This window comes from Neolamprologus brichardi, chromosome 17 (assembly GCF_056152115.1).
Source record: "Neolamprologus brichardi isolate AB-2024 chromosome 17, ASM5615211v1, whole genome shotgun sequence".
Classification (NCBI taxonomy): domain Eukaryota; kingdom Metazoa; phylum Chordata; class Actinopteri; order Cichliformes; family Cichlidae; genus Neolamprologus; species Neolamprologus brichardi.
The window spans coordinates 19,377,414-19,397,759 of NC_142120.1; the positions used below are offsets into that span (position 1 = coordinate 19,377,414).

At 41.2% G+C, this 20,346-nt stretch overlaps 1 protein-coding gene across 1 annotated transcript in view; it reads right to left on the bottom strand.

Annotated features, from left to right (window-relative positions):
• plxnb2a.1 (plexin b2a, tandem duplicate 1) overlaps positions 1-20,346 on the bottom strand; it is a 224,324-nt gene that overhangs the window by 51,969 nt on the left and 152,009 nt on the right. Inside the window, exons 4-11 of the mRNA XM_006780946.3 lie at positions 13,321-13,838; positions 11,262-11,588; positions 10,912-11,050; positions 9,337-9,482; positions 9,071-9,250; positions 7,786-7,920; positions 5,516-5,616; positions 5,083-5,209 (exon numbers count right to left, since the gene is read on the bottom strand). Of these exons, the coding sequence (XP_006781009.1) occupies positions 5,083-5,209; positions 5,516-5,616; positions 7,786-7,920; positions 9,071-9,250; positions 9,337-9,482; positions 10,912-11,050; positions 11,262-11,588; positions 13,321-13,833 (1,668 nt within the window). The 5' untranslated portion in view covers positions 13,834-13,838. The remainder of the gene's footprint in view (positions 1-5,082; positions 5,210-5,515; positions 5,617-7,785; positions 7,921-9,070; positions 9,251-9,336; positions 9,483-10,911; positions 11,051-11,261; positions 11,589-13,320; positions 13,839-20,346) is intronic.

Sequence of the window (20,346 nt, forward strand, 5' to 3'; positions counted from 1 at the left end):
TTCTTCCTGTTAAAAGGGAGTTCTTCCTCCCCACTGTTGTCAAGTGCTTGCTCAAACGGATCGTTGGGTTTCTCTCTCTAATACTGTGCAGTCTTGTCCTTACTATGCACTCCCATCCTCTTAATTAAATATTTTTTCTAATGAATATTTCAATAATAATTTCATTTAGTACAGCGTAATTAGCTTAGCGGGTATGTGACTGCAACAATGTTTGGGTATACTTTTTGTCTTCTCTTTCTCAGTGTGGAAGAGAATAAGAGACCGTGACGTGTCTGACTCTCTGTGCATATACATGTGAGTTTTTGTGTGTGAGAGTTGCGGTGATAATTGCTATTCATTGGCACTGTTCAAACATCAGCTCCTCATTACTCTGTGCTGACCTCAACCGATTTAAATTTTGCTGCTGAAGTTTTAATTTCAAACTTTTTGATCTTAGCGAAACTATCGGACCAGAGAAGCCCCTGGACGAAGTCACCTGGGACACTTTCTTCTTTTTAAGTATGTAAAACCTCGAGAAGAAAGTTTTTCCTTCTTTTAAAGCTAAAATCCAATTGTCTTATCAGGTTCAAATCACAAACTAGGGGCTGCAACGGAGGCGATAGCACCAAATTTCCCAATTAAGATGCAACAGATTTATCTGTCTGGTCTCAGAAGATTGTTTGCCGGGGTTTAACATACAGAGTCTTCTGATCAGAGGAATATGAGCTCAACTCCTTTCCACCAGAAACTCACGTCACCTCAAAAGGATTTTGGCGTTCAAATTAAAATACTGAAGCAAAGAGCAACGTTTGACACCTTTTCAATTTGCAGATCAGAGTTTCTGATTGTATGTGCGACTTTACAAGATTACAGCAGCGCTATCTGAAGCACATAATTAATTAAAATCAGATACAGGCAGGGCTGCAGACGTGACTTGAACTTGACTGCAGACCTAACTCTCCAAAGACTTAATACTTAATGAAAAAAATTACAGACCTGAAAAACAGAAAAAGATAACAGCTTCGAGTAGAAACACATGTTTAGGAAGCTAAAACTGTTATTGCGCCATCATCTTCTTGCTCCATAATCACCTTTGCTGGTTTGATAATCCCAAAATTGACTATTTCTACAAAGGCCTTAACTGTAATACTTAATTAAAACCCCAACCTTCTTATAGCATCTAAGTCAGAAGGGGCATTTAAGTAAGCCTTAAGACACACGAAACAGGAGCTTACAGTGATGTGTTTCACTCCCTAGTCTAACCTTCTTCCTGTGATTTGTTTGCAGTATAAAGATCTCGCACATCCTTGATTGGAGCAAATGTTGCCAATGAACACAATCAGGGCAGCAATTACTCCCCCCCCCAAAACATATTCAACAAAGGAAATCAGATGAATATAAACATAGTTTGAAGTGTGGCGCTCGTATTAATTAGGCGCTGACAAGACTGGGTTTAACTTTTGTTTAACTCAATTTGGGAGGGGTTACTTTTTAGCTACACAACTTCCTCAGTTAAATTGCTTGTGTCCTGTATTTCTTCAGTTTGTTACTATAGCTTGAAGATTTGTTCTGTTTGTACCCCTGTTATAAAGAAAGTTTCAAGGACTTGTGAGAAAAGTACACCCTTACTGCTTTCACAGAAATTATGAGGATAAGCACCATTGGGTGCTGCGAATCTTTTGTAGGTTTTGTCGTTTTCTTAGCTCCCTCTCAGACTCTACAGGCCTCAGATGTTAAACATTACAGATCATTAGTTAAAATTAGAAAAAGACTCAACAAGTATGGCTTGTTTGGAAGGCTTGTCAGAAGAAAGTGGCTTCTCTCAAAATGTGGAAAAGTTTGGCCATAATGGACATCACAATGCTGGGAGAAAACGAAACATATTAGCACAAATGCCTCATACCAGCTGTCAGCACGGTGATGCTGATGTTAAGAAAGCTGCAAATAACAAATGCCCACAAATCTTAATGAACTAAAGCAATGCTGAAAGGGGGAGTGGGCCAAAATTCCTCCACTATGATGTGATAAACTCGTAAAGTCACACAGAAAACCACTGCTTCAAGTTATTGCTGTTAAAGGTAGCTCTATTACGCTACCGCTACTCATGGAGGGTCCTTAGCTTTTCATAGGACTGCAGAGTATAAATAATATAAAAAAGATCAAACAGCTTAAAAAGAAAAAAACTTGGTACATTTAATGTTTGACTTGAAGACTTTTAACTCTCCCGGTGCCCTGAATGACAACATCTGCTTTTATACTTTGGACTTATCTTGATTAACTTGTAACTTTGCCTCAAACAAACAAATAGACAAATTTAAAAACTGGTTTGAAAGTTTCTGTATTTACGACTACCACCTACTCGTATTTGCATAGCGTTTATCATAGCCTCACCTGATTGCATTGTCACGCAGCCTTAATGTTGTTTTGTCGTCTCATCACATCTGATGAGAACAGTGAGGACTATGGTGCCAAAATAAACAATCACCAATGTTATAATCTACATACAAAACATTTTTACCCACACAGCAACTTCAGTCGTTTCATGTCATTCAAACTTGCGACTGCTGAAACTCTTAGAGCTGAATTTTAGTCCCTAAGAATGCATAATGAACTAGATTTTATGCAAGCCGGCTGCATCTGCTGGATAACACCTGAGGTTTGGAGTAGAAATATCATGATGTGGGGACGACGTCGGTGGACAGCGTGGTGCTGCACGCGTTGAAGGACGACGCGTCTTTCGGGCACATCAGCTCTTTGATCAATCCCTCATTAATTCAGAGAGTGAAGCCGTCATGTTAAGATGTATTGACGAAGCGCAGCATTCTCTGCTGGTGTTTGGTGTACTCCATAAAATTGCTGCTATAGCATTTCGATTTTGAATTTTATAGCGTTACATAAATTAGCTGCTCAGTGTTACTTTAATGCTGTTGGCCAGGATCATTTTTGCCTCCTTGAAAGTACAAGATAAAGTTTTATTAAGGCGGCTGGTACATAATGACAACACCTACTCAAAGACAGAAACTTTTAAGTTTTAGGACTTTTTAAAAACGCCATGTAGGAGCTACGAGTTCGTACCATGTTATTAAAGGGTTTAGATGTTGGCGTCTCCTGTTTGAAACTAATTTTTATCTTTAAAATCTAAAATACGAGCAAAAGTATCAGTCTGAGAGTAAAAACCCTCCTATTTGTTTTTATAGTACTACTACTTCCATGTGAAGTTTGCTTTGAGGACACTTTCTGTGCCTGCAGTAAATCCATGTCTACCATTATGCTGTAGCGGGTACACACAGTAAAGTGTTTTTAAATGCACGTATATAGACATCCTTGCATACATCCTCTAACGATGCACTACTGAAACAATACATGCTTGCAGTGGCTAAGGACCAGACTGGAACTGTGTGTTTATCTCCTCTAATGAAAGCTGCTAATAGCAGCTGATCCCCTGCAATTACAGCTGAGCATTACTTACAAAAGCAATTATTACCTAACTTTATGCATTAACAGGTTAAACAGCCACAACATTTTTACCACTGTGTGGAAGCCTGGGTCAGTTGAGACTAACATTAACCGCTCTATGAGTTAATAATTTATTCAACATAACACTATTAATGTTATAAGTTTGCTGTATTAGAGTATTCAGATAAATGTGACTTTCAAAGTCAATATTTTTTTTGTTGACCTGCTGTTTACTGATAAAAAAAAACAAAAAACAAAACAAAATGTGATACTGGTGCTATATTCCTATTATGTGGGAGGAAAACTAAAGATGGTATACTTTATGATTGCTGTTGAACACTTTAACCATACTGACAAAAGACTGTGAAATTGGGATCTGATGATAGAATCCATAAGAAGACGATATGTATCCTCACTGATGGTAAGGACAATGCCAGCTAAGGCCTCAGTCCCCTTGGCTGCCTTTGGTTGCTAGGGAAAAATGTATATTCCCAATGGATTGCCAAGTGGTTTTTGGAAGTCGCTGGCTGTTGCTAGGTGAAGTTGGTTGCAAAGAGGGTGCTGCACCAAAAATCCCCTTGTGCTTGACTGCTAGCAGACTACCACAGTCACCTGTAGTTTGCATGGATGACACCAACTTGTCTGCAAACACTTGCTAATTGAGCACTGTCTTTCAGAGTGTCTGTCAGTATCAAATGATCAAATAAGAGTACAGAATGAAATCTGAGAAAGTGCAACGAAAACCAGAAAGTAAGTAGGCATCTACCATGGAAACTACGGGCAACTGTGACAGTCTGCTAGTGGCCAAAGCAATCACCTAGCCTCCGCAAGCAAAACCCAGTTTACTTTATTAGTAAAACTAGTTCCAGACGTTTAATATCAAATAAACTGCAACTGACTCACTATATCACATTTGTTTTTATGTGCTCAAAATCGGAATTTTTAAATTGAGGGTACAAATCAGCCACTCCTGCTATGTGAACCTTTTTGTAACCATAAACTTGAATATTTGCCATGAGCGAACATGAGGCTGGAAGATTAGCGGACAGAATTAATTGACAGCAAGTTACAACAAGAAAAAAAAAAATCCACAGCTTATTACGGTAACATGGAAATGTTTTTAGGATGGTTAACCGCAACAAACTGTGTTGGCTGATCTTATCATAGATCAATCTGTGTCGCTGTTGGTGTTGCTCCAACATGATTTTCCGAAACTAGACGCCATCAGCAGTTTCTGGGTGTGATGCAACATTTCCAAGAAGCACATTTTTCACTTTCTGAGTTTCATCAGCCTGAAAACTACAGAGCTGTTTTCAAAGGAGCTGTCAGCACAAACAACGATGCAATATACATCTGGCTCGCATAGAGGAATTGTAAATTATAATGTTGCTGTGGATCAAAAAATGTCTTTATCTCTCTGTAGCTCCCCTGAGGGGCCCTGAAGATCCATGTACCAGAGGTTAGAAAGAAGTTTGAAATGCTGCTGACAGAACAGACAAAGAGCCCTCCACCTCTGCCAGAGTTTCAGCTTTGAGTGGTTTAAATTAAGCAGAGCTCAGCAAGAACTGATCTTAGCTCAGGGGGGTTCCAGCACACAGAGGAAAAGATTCACAGCAATATGCATGCTCTTGTATAGCTCCCTCATACCTGGTCTGTCTTCTTGCAGCTGAGGTTCGGCGGGTTGAAACCCTGGATCTGCACACACTTTCCATCTGGTGACCACAGCCAGGTGTTCAGCTCTGATGACCTACCGCAGTCCTGCTTCCTGGTGCACCTGTGAACCGAGCAGATGTTAAAGAAAGAACAAGTGAAAAAAATGAATATGAGCTTGGCTTTATAAGGTGGTAATATTAAGTTGGTGTTTCCTGAGTCATACAGTTAGTTTTACATCATAAATGTGCACAAACAAACAGACACAGCCTTTGTTTTAGAAAAAAGGTTCTTCAAACCTTAAGGCACCATAACAAGTCTGCTTGTTTGTTTGTTTTCTACACTCGTTTTTTTTTTTTCTTTTTTTTTCCTGGGGGGTGGGGGGTGGGGTGGTGGTAGCTGGTCTACAAGCTGCTCATGTGCGACTCACTTTCCCTCCAGGACACACCAGCCACAGTACGGGTCCTTCAAACCGATGCAGGAGTGGCAGCTCGTCTCCTGCTGGCAGGCTTGGACTGGAACCTTGGTGATCTGCACACATGTGACAGGCTTTTATTGTGAAAGTTCCGTTCTATTAAACAACATACAGGAGATGAGGGAAGAGGAGAAATCTGATAAAAACTAAACAAATAAAAAAAACAACTATCAACCAGGGAAAGATATTTTCAAATGACGGTAAAAAGAAATCTGATATGAGAAATGCTCCGTGCTCTTCTGGTGATAAATACGTTTGGGTCGCCTTTTAGCAGTTATGTGTATGTGCAAGTGAGCCAAATTTTCAAGCTTGATTCAGATACTTTCTGTCTATTCTCGGCTCTTGTTGTTGTTATTGAGAGTGGATATTCCTAATATGGTCTTATAATGCACTTAAATCTGACTTTGAGCACTCACCTATTGCTCATAACTTCTGCTCACAAGAGGCAGCCAATCAGAAAGACTATGGCTTTGAGGTCGAGGAGCAAAAATGGCCCATTTGAGAAAGAGCATGAACTATGGGGGCACAGCTAGGTTCAGCATAAGATTAACAAAGCTTTATCTGGAAGAAATAAAGTGAATAAAGAATTTGAAATGACAATAATCACTCCACTTTATGATATCTGATACTGAATAAATCTTCAAATTAAGACCAGTCCAGTTAATGGATCTGGTGAGATTGAGACAAATGAAAAAGGAGGAGGAGGAGGAAGAGTAATAGTAATAAAAGAGTCCACAAAGAAAGACCAGCACGTGGATTTGAACCCAGAAACGTCTTGCCATGAGGCGACGGTGCTAACCAGTCCACAAATGTTCCACCCATTTTTAGAGGCAGGACTCGGGATGTAATAACATATCATAAAACAATACAAAACTGAATTATGGAATTAATACTTTTACATATTATTAGAACAGATTAATACTGTGACAATGTAACAGCTTAAAGTTAAATTCAATACCACCAGCAGCAAAAGTAAAGTATCGTGAAGTATCCTTTTACAGTGATTTACAAGCAGGTTTATGGCATTTATTTGTGACATTTGAGAAAATGATATACTCCCGAAGTCTATATCACTCTGGATACCTTCAATATTTGTTTAACGTCTGTAATTTCATGTCTGGCTCACTCATGACTCTCAGCAGGAGTGTAAAGTTCTTCTCTGGCTTTGTCCCACTGGATGTCCATGAGTATTACACACGTCCTTTCATTTTCTGATGGCTAAATGTCATCAGGCTCGATCAATTAAATTACTGAAGAGCACAGTCAATATTTAATTCCCCACCGATCGCTGTAATGCTAATGGAGTCACAATGGGACGTGAGCTTGAAAAGCAGGCACAGGTCCTACACCAGAGTCCAGAGGACACCTGATGATCAGCCTTTATGATTGTTTCTGTTTAGTAAATTAGGATGTAGGTCTTCTGACTGATTGCATTTTTACTCTTACAGCTTCACTTTCAGTGATTGGTTTAATGGCTTACACTCAAGTGATTCACGTGACTGATGTTTTATGGTTCTAACAGATCTGGATCATTTGACATGGAGCATAAATAATCTTTTACGCAGACCGCCTATTAGTATTTTCGATTTTCCTTTACTGAGCAGTATTTTCTTGTAATTGAAAAGCTTGCATTGACGGTATTTCAGTGGAGAACTTTTTCCAACCAGCGGTGGAAATAATTTTCCTCTCTGACATGAAGAGGGCGGCCTAATAAATTTAAATGAGCAGATGGAACAAGCTCGGGTATCGTCACTTGACTTGATCAAAGTAAATTGCCCTCTCGAAGTGCTTTCTAATTAATTCATTTCTAAATCAATAACATCTTTTTCACTTCGCGGAGAGTGATGGCGACCGAAAGATGAAAGGACAAAGGAAAGAAAGACAGATGAAGAGAAAAAGCCGAGTGGAAAACAAAGGGAGCCGTGGAGAAAGGGAATGAGTGAATAAATCAATGGCTGACTTCTGTGTGGTAATGTAGACGGATGTATTGGTGTTATTCGAACGGATGAATAAATGATCAAATGAGACAGACAGAATAAATGAAAGACTCATTAAGTCTCCGGCCTGATGGATGAAATGGAAAAAAGCAGAAGTAAGCACACGACAGAGTCCCTGACCTTCGGTTTGAGGTGACACAGAGGCGTTGGATGAATGAAAGGAGAGAGAAATGGATTTAGTAAAAATGAATAATCAATCAGCCCCACGTCGGAGTGAGTGAATCTGACCTTTTTCTCGGTGGTGATGTACAGGTGTTCGAGGCTCGAATCGAACAGCAGGTTCTTGTTGACCTTGTCTCCAGAGACTTTGCCAGCAGCTCGCCCGTACACCTCAGGATGGGCTGACAAATGCACCTTCAGCACCTGCAGAAACACAGAAAGTGCATTAACACATCCAAAACCCACACCCAATCCACTTTTTCGAAATAATATCACAGAGTGTCGTCTCAAGCCTCAAGCGAGGGAAGATGGATTGCCCTGTGAGTCTACAGTGATGAAGAGGGACCTGAGCATGAAGGTAAAACTGTTGACTGAAAGGTCGAGCTATGGCTGCCAACTCTGGGCTGTGACTGGATGAACAGGATCGAGGATACAAGCAGTCGAAGCAGCTTCCTCTGGAGGGCGTCTGGGCTCGCCCTTACAGATATAATAAGGGACTCATTATGTCTGTGAGAGGTTCAGGTGGTGTTTAGAGCAGAGCTGCTCAACCTCTGCATTGAAAGGAGTCAGTTAAGATGGTTCTGGTATCTGATAAGGATGACTCCTTCATCCCTTCCAGATGAAGTGTTTCTCTCTGCTTAGACCGCTGCCCCCTGACCCGGATCAGGATAAGCAGCAGAGAAAAAGATGTTGGATCCATTTAACTTGCTACTCTCTATCCAGCTATCCACCAGCATGAAGGTAAAACTGTTGATTTAATGGCCTACCTATATTCCTACCCTTACCTATTGCCATGAGCTGTGGGTGGTGATCAAAAGCGTAACACTGTGGACCCAAGCAGTCAAAATGAGCTTAGCCCAAATGGTGTCTGGCCTAAGTCTCAGAGGCAGGGGGAAGCACTCTTGGGATTTGGTATGAGACTCAAAGCACAGAAAGTACATCTGCTGCTCCCCAACACTGTAAGGTGCCAGATGAGAATGCCTGAAGGGTGGGGTGGTTTGTGCACGTCTAACTGAGAGCCTGGGGTGGACCAAGGGCATTCTGGGGAGAAGAAGTCTCTTAACTGTGCAAAGGTTCTGGGCATCGCTGCTTAGACTGTTTTCCTAAAACCCAGAAAAGTGGCAAAAATGGATGAGTTGATGGCAACTTTAACATAATAATGTCAGAGTTACAGTCAGACATCATTTTCCAGCATTCAGGGAATAAAAACAGAATGCTGTTTTTGAAAATATAGCACTCACTGGTTTTATGTACCCGAACCAAAGAAAGAAAAGACAACGTAAAAAAGAATAAATAAAGGCGAGGAGGGAACGAATAATCTAGAAGTGACAGGATAGTGAAAAACATTTGTTACCTCTCCAGTGGCGGTGCCCACAAATGCCACAGCGTGTCCCATTTCCTCTGCCACAGCGACGGCGGTCAAGTGAGCCTTATGGGTCAACGAGGGCTCGGCTGTTAGGGCGAACTCAGCCTTACTAGCCAGTGGGGAGGGCAGGAACTCTGCTCCACACTTGTACCTGTGAGCCATGTCATTCTAATGGAGCGGAAATATATTACTTTATAACCTTTCATCTACTGCTGTAGCCATGCTTTATTTTTGACACAGACCGATGTTCTCACCTGATTGTTGCTGAGGCACAGCTCGACAGATTTGGAGGAATAAGGTGAATAAACAGCAGGTTTATGGTCAATGATGCCGCTGTTGCTGTAACAGGCTCCTATTATCTGTACCAGCTTATCATTAATTGCCTTCAGAGGGTACATGCCTACAAACAGGAACAAACACATCATGTCGACAATAACCTCATTATTAATATTCACAAGTTGTGATAGAAGAGGACACTTATGGTTTCTTTTCTCAGACCAAAATGCTTGATTTTTAATCCCACTTCAAAAAGGAGTCATTTATCAAAGTGCCCAGTATCACTGTATAACTGTATTCTGGGATAGGCTAATGCTAGCAAAGGAGATTCTTCCATCTATCTGAACTCCTGCTTTAACAGTGATTAAATACACTTTGGCAAAATGCTGCTGTATTTAACATTTTTACGCACACCGGAAGATTAATATCAGATGTGATTAATGGCTACACAAGTCTTGGTCGTGGAATTCTTTTGCTAGCTAAACTTTAATCTTAACCTGTTGGCCGCACAAATGCTGGAAACCACATCACACGTCTGTGATGTCAAAGATAAAACCCACAGTTTTCATGCTTGACAAAGAAAAAAAATTCACTATAAAAATATCATTTGCTGTTTTTTTCCCTTAAACAGGCATTGATTTTTTACAGTGTTTAACCAACAACGGTACATAGCTGTACAAAATTTCCTGTTTTTAAGACAGGAGTTTGTTAAACTATACTTGCATAGTATAGGTTGTTTTAGTGGTAACACATTTGTCCTTTGCTGTCCTACATTACTGTCCAAAAGTCTTGAGCTATCCCCCATTTCTTTTTAAAATAAAAAAATGGAAACGGGTGCAGTGATTTATTGAAACATGCAAACCTACAAGTAAAGCATATATGGCAAAACATTTAAACAATACTAAGGAGCTTGAAAGTCACTGTTTGTTTAATTTTAATATATTTATTCATCAGCACAGCCTGAACTCTTAGGAAAACTTTCTTGAAATTTAAAAATGAACCTCGTGCCAGTGAGATGCCTTCAAGATGGAAGACATGCAGCTCCAATCCATACCAGGGCCTCTTTGTCTCCATGTGAACCAGCTTGTTGGTGGGAAACTACTACTTTATGTCTATCAAACTGTTACATCTTTAGTATTTTTTCCAACTTAAAATCTTTTCTTTGCAGAGTTGTCTGTTATGCGTAGACACAACACTGGTTTATCCCTTGAATTTGGTATCTCTTTTATGCATGAATGACTCATAAGTCGGCGTTGAGTGGCTTAAACACGAAACATTCCTCTGATTCAATCGAGTAAAAGCCATCGGTTATATTACAGAATCAAATTTGCCCAGCTGTTATTGTCAGAGTACTTTAAAAGCTTACAGTTGAGGTTTCAAGCCAAGAATCCAGTTTGATCTTTAAACATTTTAGTCGATAAAGATCATCTGATATAGTAAATAAAAATCCAGAGCTATGCTTGTATTGTTCAGGTGCTGTCTCACTTTGCAAAGATCTGCTGGAAAGAAACTTTATAAAGTTTATTCAACATTAGTCCCAAGCTGACACTCACACATGGCTGAAGTGGATGGGTCTTCATCAGAAGTAAAGGTGACAAAGAGCACCTTGTCAGAGGCTGAAACTGTTCCGTACTGGCTAGAGCTGGTCATACTCTGAGCCAAAGCTTTCCCCGGAGTTGCTACATAAGCAGCCTGGGAGAGGAGGAAAAGATAAAAATGCTGAATGTTTGGTGCTTTGTCTAAAAATATGTGTTTATCTGCGATACAGAGAAAGTGAACACTGCATAAATGGAATCTACTTCCAGTGCAAGAGCATGTTAAATTTATTTTTTCCAAGTCACTGCTGAGAGTTATACTGAATTGCTGGCAGCTTATTTCTGTCTGCAAAGTGCACAATCATTACCTGAACTTTGTTGTACTTGTTGGCAGCGCTACAGTTCAGCTGTAGCTCAGTGTAGGAGTAATAAAAGTGATCGTTCTCGCACATCCTGGAGATGAAGGTGAAGTTCTTGGTGTCCTGCACCCCGAGCGTACGGGAGAACAGGAAGTACACAAAGCCGCGGTCTTTGAAGGCAAAGCGGAAGTCGTGCAGGTACAACAGGACGAAGGGATTCGCCTGGACTGCAGAGGCCTCAATGATGCTGTCAAAGACCACCCAATCGCGATGGTCCTGGAGGATTCGCGTGGAGATCAGCTTGGTGCTGTCGTGGCTGCCGTACCCTTTGGCAACCTGAGATAAAAGAGGTGACAGATTCATTTAGGGTTTCGTTGCATAGGTCTTGAGACCAGTTGGCAACTGCCTAGCAACCACTGGTAGCTAAGTAAAAATGAGTAATCCCAACCAGTTGCTGGAGGTGAAACTGATATCAAAAGCCCCATTCATGCAGGCTTAGAGACCAGTCACCACCAAAAACCAACAGTCTTGACCTTTCAGTCGAGAGGTTGCTGAAGGTTGCTAGCAAGAAAATTGGTCATAAACAGGGTCCTGTTCGAAAACTGTAAGTTGGCATGGAAGACTGGACTGCAAACCTCGCCAGCTACTCACCAAGCAGTAGTAAAACAGTGAAAAATTCAATGCACACCAGAATCCCCTGTGAAGTAAAAGTTAACCGTTATGAACTGTGTTACTGTTGCTGTAAGACAACTTTTACCTTGACACATTGTCCCTTTCTGGTTTGCATTTTAAGCTTCACTACAGCTCAGAGAGTAAATGGCGAGTGTTTGCAGACATGGTGGCATCTTCCATGCAAATCACACACAACCACAGCAATCTGCTAACAACCAAAGCAATCCTAAGTATAACTCTTTATGACCAATTTCACCCAGTGGCAGGCAGCAACCTTTGGAAAACACATTTTTCCCTAGCAGCTGGAGGTTGTCAACCAGTCTCTAGGCCAGTATGAAAACATCTCACTTCACTACTTTGCTGAATTTAAGAAATTCCAACATGGCAGCCCCCACCACTCATTTTTTAAAATTAGTTTTTCTTAATGTATCAAACCCCCAGTAGCAGATTTATGCCTGGAACATATAATGAACCATCCATTTACAGAACAGATGGTGAAGAGCCTGAAATGTCTTAAGAAAAATAAGCCCAGTTTCAAAAAATATGTATTTTTTTCACATTCCACAAAAAAATGCTACATTCATAAATCAAAGAAAGGCATCGGCGTGGCTCCTCGCTTTAACCATCTTCATGCTGGTGTGGCATGGCCCATAAATTCATGCAGTGAAGAAAAAAAAAAAAAGGCGCAGGAAACATTAAGCAGTTGATTTATTTGCATTTTTACTTACAGTTTGCTCTTTGTGACTCTGAGAACCTGCACTTAACAGTAGATTTACCTTAACAATGGATCAAGCAGCTGGCTCGTGAGTAGGATGGAGCAACAAGAAGCCAAAGAAAGTGAATACCAGACCTATATTCATCAAGAGTGAATATAGGTCTGGAGAGTATTTGAATGCACTTCTTTGTTTGTGTCCACTGGATGTGCACATCAACCACACATTCATCTTTATAGGATGAGAATATAATGGCAAATGCATTTAAAGTGCATCCTTCTGCTGAGAAATACAACCCGTTCTCCTCTCACTCCAGCAAACAGAGCCGTCGAGAGGGGAAAAATATATTTGATTTGATTAGAAGAACCATTAAAAGCGTCTATATGCATGTTTGGAATAGAAGGGAAAACTCAGTGGAAGACATAACATCATAAACCATCTTTTAAAGGCCAATTCTCCGACGCTGTATGAATAAAACAAAAAACACTTAAAAGATAACTGACAAGAGAGCTCATTTCCCATATGGCTGCAATTTAATTTCTCTACAAATTGCAGTTTTATTGTGTTTGTTCACACAGTATCACAGATGGTGAAGATCATCTGAATTATTATTTTTTATTTACCGCAGGAAATAATTTGAACTTTCCATTTGTGTGCGCGAATGTGTGTTTTTCCATCCTCACCAGAAACACTGTCAAGTTGTCTTTCTCCTCTGTGAAATACGACATCACTCCCACCACAGAGACGCCCTCCTCGGCGCTCGCCACGTATGACTTCTCCCCTTTGTTGTCGCTGAAGTACAGCTGGTGGTCTACCTTGCTCAGGTTGCGCAGCGAGCAGATGCCTCTGAAGAGGCTGCCGCACACCACCAGCACGTCTTTGGTCCCGTGCACCAGCAGCAGCTTGTTGTGGTTGTTGGTTTCCACGGCCTCCTCGCAGGCGTCGTTGACGGGCGGCGTGCACTGCCGGTTGTCCTTCTTCGGGCCCGTTTTGGCTTGGAACTCGAGGTGAAGGTCAGAGTTCAGCTGGTATATTGCGTTAACGGCGCCGACGTACAGACGGCCCGTGTGGGGATCAGCCACCACGTTGTTTATCAAAGTTTCGGATGAGAACACTGCATTCTCACCATGGGAGGGCCTGTAGCAAAGAGCTGCCACGAAGACTAGGGCAAAACACCACGCCCACCACCGCTCCATCGTGTCTGGGACAAAAACAGGAGACAGAAAACATTTATTTCAAATGGTCATTTTTCCTGATTTTTTTTAGCTTACATTCATAAACGAATTATTGGCAGCCAAGTTTTACAAGGTCCAACAACAAGTTATATATTTTTATACTTAAATCACAACACTCTGATCAACAAACACCTCATAGATGATTCTTTTGACCTGGCTTTTAACGCTCTCACTAAAATGTCACAGGTCGGCCAAAAGTGCTGGACAAATAGCGGCAGGGTTAAAAGTCCAAAATAAAATCTTTAATCAATGCTGGGGTCAAACACAGAAAGGTGAAGGCAAGAAGCAGGCAAATGGCAAAATCCAAAAAACACTCGAAAATGTGTCGAGGACACAACGAAATGCCTGGAAGGACTGATGAGTGATAACAAGACAGCCTGGCAGCAAACAAAGAGAAACCTTTTCACACTTCTGCCCTCAGGTAAGCACTACACAAGTCTGAAATCAAGCACAAAAAACCCTCACAAACAGCTTCTACCCACAAGCCGTCAGACTCTGAATAGGGTAATTAGCACTGCCCCCCACTCACTCCATCACTCCTCCTGACTGCTGCTTCTCCATCTCCATTATTATCAACTGTGTGCAATGTTTACACCAGGCAAAAGCAGGGTTTTTTTTTAACCCAGATTTTACCTGCACACTGATTTTTTATTATAGTTTCATGTTTTTATATGGAGAGCCAAGTTATAATCACGGCTTAAACTAGCATGCATGTCTTTGGACTGTGGTGATGGTCGCGGTGCCCAGGGAGCTCATGCGTGCACAGGGGTGGGGGAAACATGCAGGCTCTACATGGCCGATGGATTCAAACACAGGACCTTGATCTCAGTGTTAGGACTGGAACTGAATTGAGCCGATAGTCAGCCGACTGACAACCAGTGAATTGGCAGGTTATTTAACTCCACTTTGAGTAACACTTTTCCATTTATTTATGGAATATCTTTGAACAATGTTTATCTGAACAAAAATATATCAAGATTTTTCATTTTTGTGATATTAAATATTATTTAAGACCGCTTCATAAAAGCCCTGTTCAACTGTCTTTCTCCAACAAACATTGCTGACAACGAACCCAGTGAACTTGGAACCGTGGAGACACTGGGAATAGTGCTTGTCCTCTAAACAAAGCAGAGTCTTTAACGGCACTCTGACATTGCAGAGCAGCACCAACAGCAGCACAAACTCAAGGAGAAAAGAATGAACGCTGAGAGCAAAGAGAGACGCAAAGAAATAATGAGGAGCTTCTCATTAAACCCAGAACATCCTTTACTGGAGGAAGAGGAGAGGGGTGGGGGAGCTGGGGGAGGAGGAGGAGAAGGTGGAGGTAACGAACTCCAAGTGAGAGTTGCTGAGCCAGATTAGATTAGCAAAGACAAAAGAAGTGTGTGTGTGTGTGTGTGTGTGTGTGTGAGAGAAAGAGAGACTGAGTGTAGCAATTAGTTGTCTGACACACTGAGATTCTCCTTCCATTAGTCTAGATGGGTGTGTTTAATTATAGCTGTGGCCTGTGGCTGTAAAACAAGGCTCTAGTTTTCAGCAACACCACACTCACTGTAACGTCTTTCTGCTCTAACCCTGTGCAGATGTCCAGAGGTGCAACTTTCAGGTTCTCCACAACTGCTTCACATCAGCTGAAATCATTTTCATCACTTTCTTCCTTCTGAATGTTAGCGGGCACCTCACGAAAATCTTTCTAATTAACGAGGCCTCATCTCTGCCTCCCCGCTCACATAAATCAAAACGCTTAGTGTCGCATCATGGTTATTTATTTTTTGCTTTCATTATCTGGTATTTTACTGGCCAACTGCTGCTTTTACAGCAGGAATCAGATAGTTCTGATTGGTGTTCAATTGACTGGTGCATCCCCTGTGTTTCTGCTCCCTGCTAATTGAATTCACTTCAGGTCGGTTCACTGCAAAGGGATTTATTAGCGTGAAAAGACTTATCTCGCTACCCACCTGCTCTCCCAAATTACCCGTCCTCAGATATCAAGAGTCAGGTAGTCTAATGGCTGCAGTGCAGAGTTTAGAGAAGTGCTAGAGAGGAGAAAACGCTGGGAACACACACACATACACACACACAGAGCTACTCGAGAACAGTGCTTACCAAAGGTTTGAAACACTTTTTTTGGGAAAATGTGAATATTTCAACAAGTCCTCAAACTAAATCATCATATCTGGGTTTGAAGAGGGAGGTGGGGGTGGCACAGGCATTTACTCTCACTTGCTCTGGTTCAGGTGCTAAAAAAAAAGGGATAGTGTTAAGAAAAGTAAAGATTTGGCTTAAAATACTCAGTTTTTCTGTGTTTCCAGGGTAACGCTAGTTCCTCCACCACAAGATGTTGACACCCTCAGACCACATGCACTTCTTCAGATGGCCACTAAGGGCCATTAAACGTTAAAATGACATATAGTAACTATAGTAGCCAGAAGTTGGCAAGCGTCTGCAGACAAGTCGCTATCTTCTATGCAGATTCTGAATACCCACAGTAACCTTAGTAATTTACTGCCTCTTAATAATCAAATAACTGATACTGAAAATACCTGTCATTAGCCAAAGTCAGGGAAATGTAAGAAAACAGGCACGTGGAAGTATTCAAAATAAAACCAAATAAAATGGACCCAAAACCAGAGTCCTGTACCCTGGATGCATGAAAACCCAAAGTCTCCTGTTGTTCTTGTACCAAAACAAACATAAGGAGTAGAAGAAAAAAAGCTCAGAAAAAGAAGGCCAAAGTTTGGCTGAGCTTTATAAAGGTTGTTTGTTAAAATGAAAAGTTTGCACTGCCGCCTGACTGGCAGATTTAATTTGGCTGGACATAATTATTCTCAGTTTTCACACATTTAAAGAGATGCAAACTTAAGGGCTGATTATTATGCAACTCTTTCAGCTCTACAATAGTCAAAAGGTTAAATTCTACAGTGAACTATAAACAAGCTTCTTATCCCTCCTACTTCTGCTTTGAGCCTTTAAAATGTGCTTGTTAGCGAATGTGGTTAAACTGCCAAATGAGGGTGCGGGTCAACACCTACTCCTCTGCGTTTTTACCACCCTTTGCTCCCACGTTAACGCTGCCTCTGTGTCGCTGTCATGTGGCCGCCTCTCTCATTAAATTTCACATCTCCAAGGTGCCCAGCTCTGTAAGAAGGGATAAAGACGACAGGTATATTCACCTTCTCCTCTCGCTCAGAAGGCCTGTTATGGATGTGTGCATCTGCCACATCAAAGGAGAAAAAAAAATCATCTCTGGCTCCACTCAGGAGCCGACTCTGTGCTCTGCCAGCCATCTTGCCCCTTTCTTTTCTCTCTGCAGTATTTCCTCTCTTTCATCCTCCTGCTCTGGTTCTTTAACCCTGACTGGTGTCAGCTCAGGAATAAACTGGGTGTGTGTGTTTCTGTGCATCTGCTCTTGTTCTTGTGAGAACCAGCTTGACTTTTAGACGTGTAGTTGTCTTGGGTGAAAAGCTTCTCTTTGCATTTAAAGCGGACCACAATAAAAACACATATTCATAAAGATCAGCGTTGACAGCCTATTTTTAAAGATGTTTTAAAGCATGGTTACTGTTGAACTGACAAAGCTGAACACTGAAAAGGATGCTCACTGCTTCCTCATTCCTACTGAATGATTCAGGACGCCCAAAATTGTGTAAACGAGACAAAAACTGGTAGACAAATGAGCAGTTTTTAGTTTTACTACCACTCGGTGACATTCATACAAACTATGCGTGACCACAGAAGTCTGCTAGCAGCCACAGCAATTGGCAAGGAGGAGGTTAATGGGGTCGCACCCTTGTTAAAACTGATTTCACTCAGCGACAGCCAGCAACCACTCGCCAACCAGTCTGAGGGTGAGGAAGTACCTCTGTATGTAGTGACCACAGGAGATTTGAGACACAGAGGGCTTAGAGTGCGGAAACAGACAACTCACTTAACTCACAGTGAAAATATTACCTGAAGAAATAACTCGATGGCATCATATAAATTAGCTTACATGTTGCCAATTATCTGATATCATCCACAGCATGTGTTACAGATGAAACGCACCCCTAACAGACTCGACTTTATCTCATTCCTGGCCCTGTGGGACGGACAGAGGCGGATGGGTGATCATCTTTGTTGTCCTTGACATTCAGCTTATTACTTTAAATGTTTCTGTATATGACATCCAGTGAATCTGGTCTCCAAGGCAACAGAAACATGCTAAAAAGACAAATATTACAACATGGGCCGTCTTAAAACTCAATTTGTGGTCTTGACCAACTGCTGAGGAAAATATCTGGCTCTTTAGATGCTAAATATTCCACTGTATGCACATGGTAGCCAAAAATGATCCTGATTAGAGCGATGACACATTTAGGTTGCAGGCAAAGAAACTGCAAAATGAGCTAAAAGACACTAAAATTACACATTTGGCAATAAACTTGTGTGGGCTCATCACAATCAGGGGACATACAGTGATTAGGTCCATTGTTTAGATAAGTAATACTGACCCCAGCAGTAATATTTCATATCAAATCTGGTTTCACCAACTTCCCCCTTCTGTCTAATCACCACTGTAAAATAACCTGAAAACAGCACCTTGGGTCTCGGTAACTTCAAGCATTTAAAGCCATTCTTTTAATGTCTTATAGACAATGATTAACTGAGAAAATAATCACCCAGTTAATTGAGGATGAAAACCATTGTTAGATGCAGCCCTTGTGAGAAGGATGCTAACTGGCTGATTGTTTTATGCAGTGCACCTGTGCAAAAGCATCAGCCCTCATGTTCCTCCACTCATTTATTTTCATCTGTAGCACGCCTGTATCCATCTGTTGGGAGTCAGATTATAGGTTTGACATATCTGGGTTAACAGAATTCAGGAATTAATGTATTCAGTAAAAGGTCTGCTTAAATTTAGTATTACAACTGCCTCTGTTGTAGTACCAGCACTGCATTAGACTGAAAACTGGAATTACCAACAATGGGATTAAATGCAAATGCAGTGATAAAAATCGAAGACCAGGACACACACATACACACTAATAGGCAAGCGAACAGCAGTATGTGACTCATTAAAATCCTGGGTGCATACTTTGTAAAAGTCTTGAGCACTGACCCCTCTGCTAAAAAGTTTGGAGTGAAACTAAATCCAGGAATGTCTGCCGAAGCTCCAGCCAGGGGAATAAAGCCTGACTGATTTTCTCCTTCTGTCTAACCTCTCTAAGCTTTTCTCTTTCTAGCCGCTCTTTATAATTCACATTGTTTCGCTCTCCCGCTCTCTGTCTTTACATCTTTACCCGCGGGAACAAGTTCAAACAAAACCGGTGTTCTGACACACGAGATCCCGAGGGATTAACCTGGTCTGAAACGCCATCTATGGCTCTGTCAGTCGGTTTGTCTTTCTCACTGAGTGTTTGTACTTTAACCTGCCTGTCTGTCCACATGTGGTTTGTGCCTGGCTAACATTTCACCTCAAAAAACATTTAATATGTGACAGTCTGGTTTCCATTAAGTTTGTGATCCAAGAACATTGTATAACATTCTTGGAGAGACACCCGATCGTCCAGTCTTAGGTTTTGTTTTAGGTTTTTCTCTGAAATGTTGCAATGCTGCAAAAGTTCTATTAAACAGTGTAAAGGCAATTTAACCAGAGCTAATTGTATTCAATGCAAGATGACAAAGCAGCTGAAAGAAGGCTCATTTTTTAGTAAATCTGGCAAAATAATCTGAAGCACCCAAGCCACCAGCACTGCTAAAATAAAAGCCAAGAAAAAAGGCTGCAAACCTGTGGCTGATGAGCCAAAACATGGCCCCTTTTTCCTGCCTCTAGTGGCTCTCTGTGGCTTTGACAAGAATCCTAGATGACTAGAGTTATTTTCAGTAAAGGACCAGTTGTGCTTAGGTATGTAATAACTTTCTGAAAGACCCGTTTATGAGCTAGGACACTTAATTGTCCCATTTTTATTTTATTTTTTTTTTACAAATCATACACAAGAATTTAGAAATTAAATTGTCAAAGTCACCAAAAAAATTATAAATAGCTTATTGCTGGCTGCGCCACCTTCTTTATTAGGCTTAAATGTGTTTTGTGGCTCCTTAAAGACTTTAGTTCAGAAATTGTTAAAGAATTTGATCTTCCGACCCTGTAGGAAACCAACTAAAACTAAATCACAGGGTTGCTGGGAGGGGAGGGGGGGGGGGGGGGGGGAGGGGGGGCATCTTTTAAACTATACCATCTGTGTATATTACAGGGTTCTGCATTATTTTGGAGTCATCCCAAGTCTTAAGTTATGTTCAGACAAGCCAGTTCTAGAGTTGCCCTGACTGCCCACAAACCAAGCTGGTATGATTGAGAGGGCTGAAACTGAAAACATTTAAATTTGCTGCTTGGCCTAATGAATCTGACTTGCCCGGGAGCTAAGGTGAAGATAAGAAACAAGTGTTAAGTTTAGCTACAGGTTGAGAAAAACCCACAGAGAAACAGTCCATGAA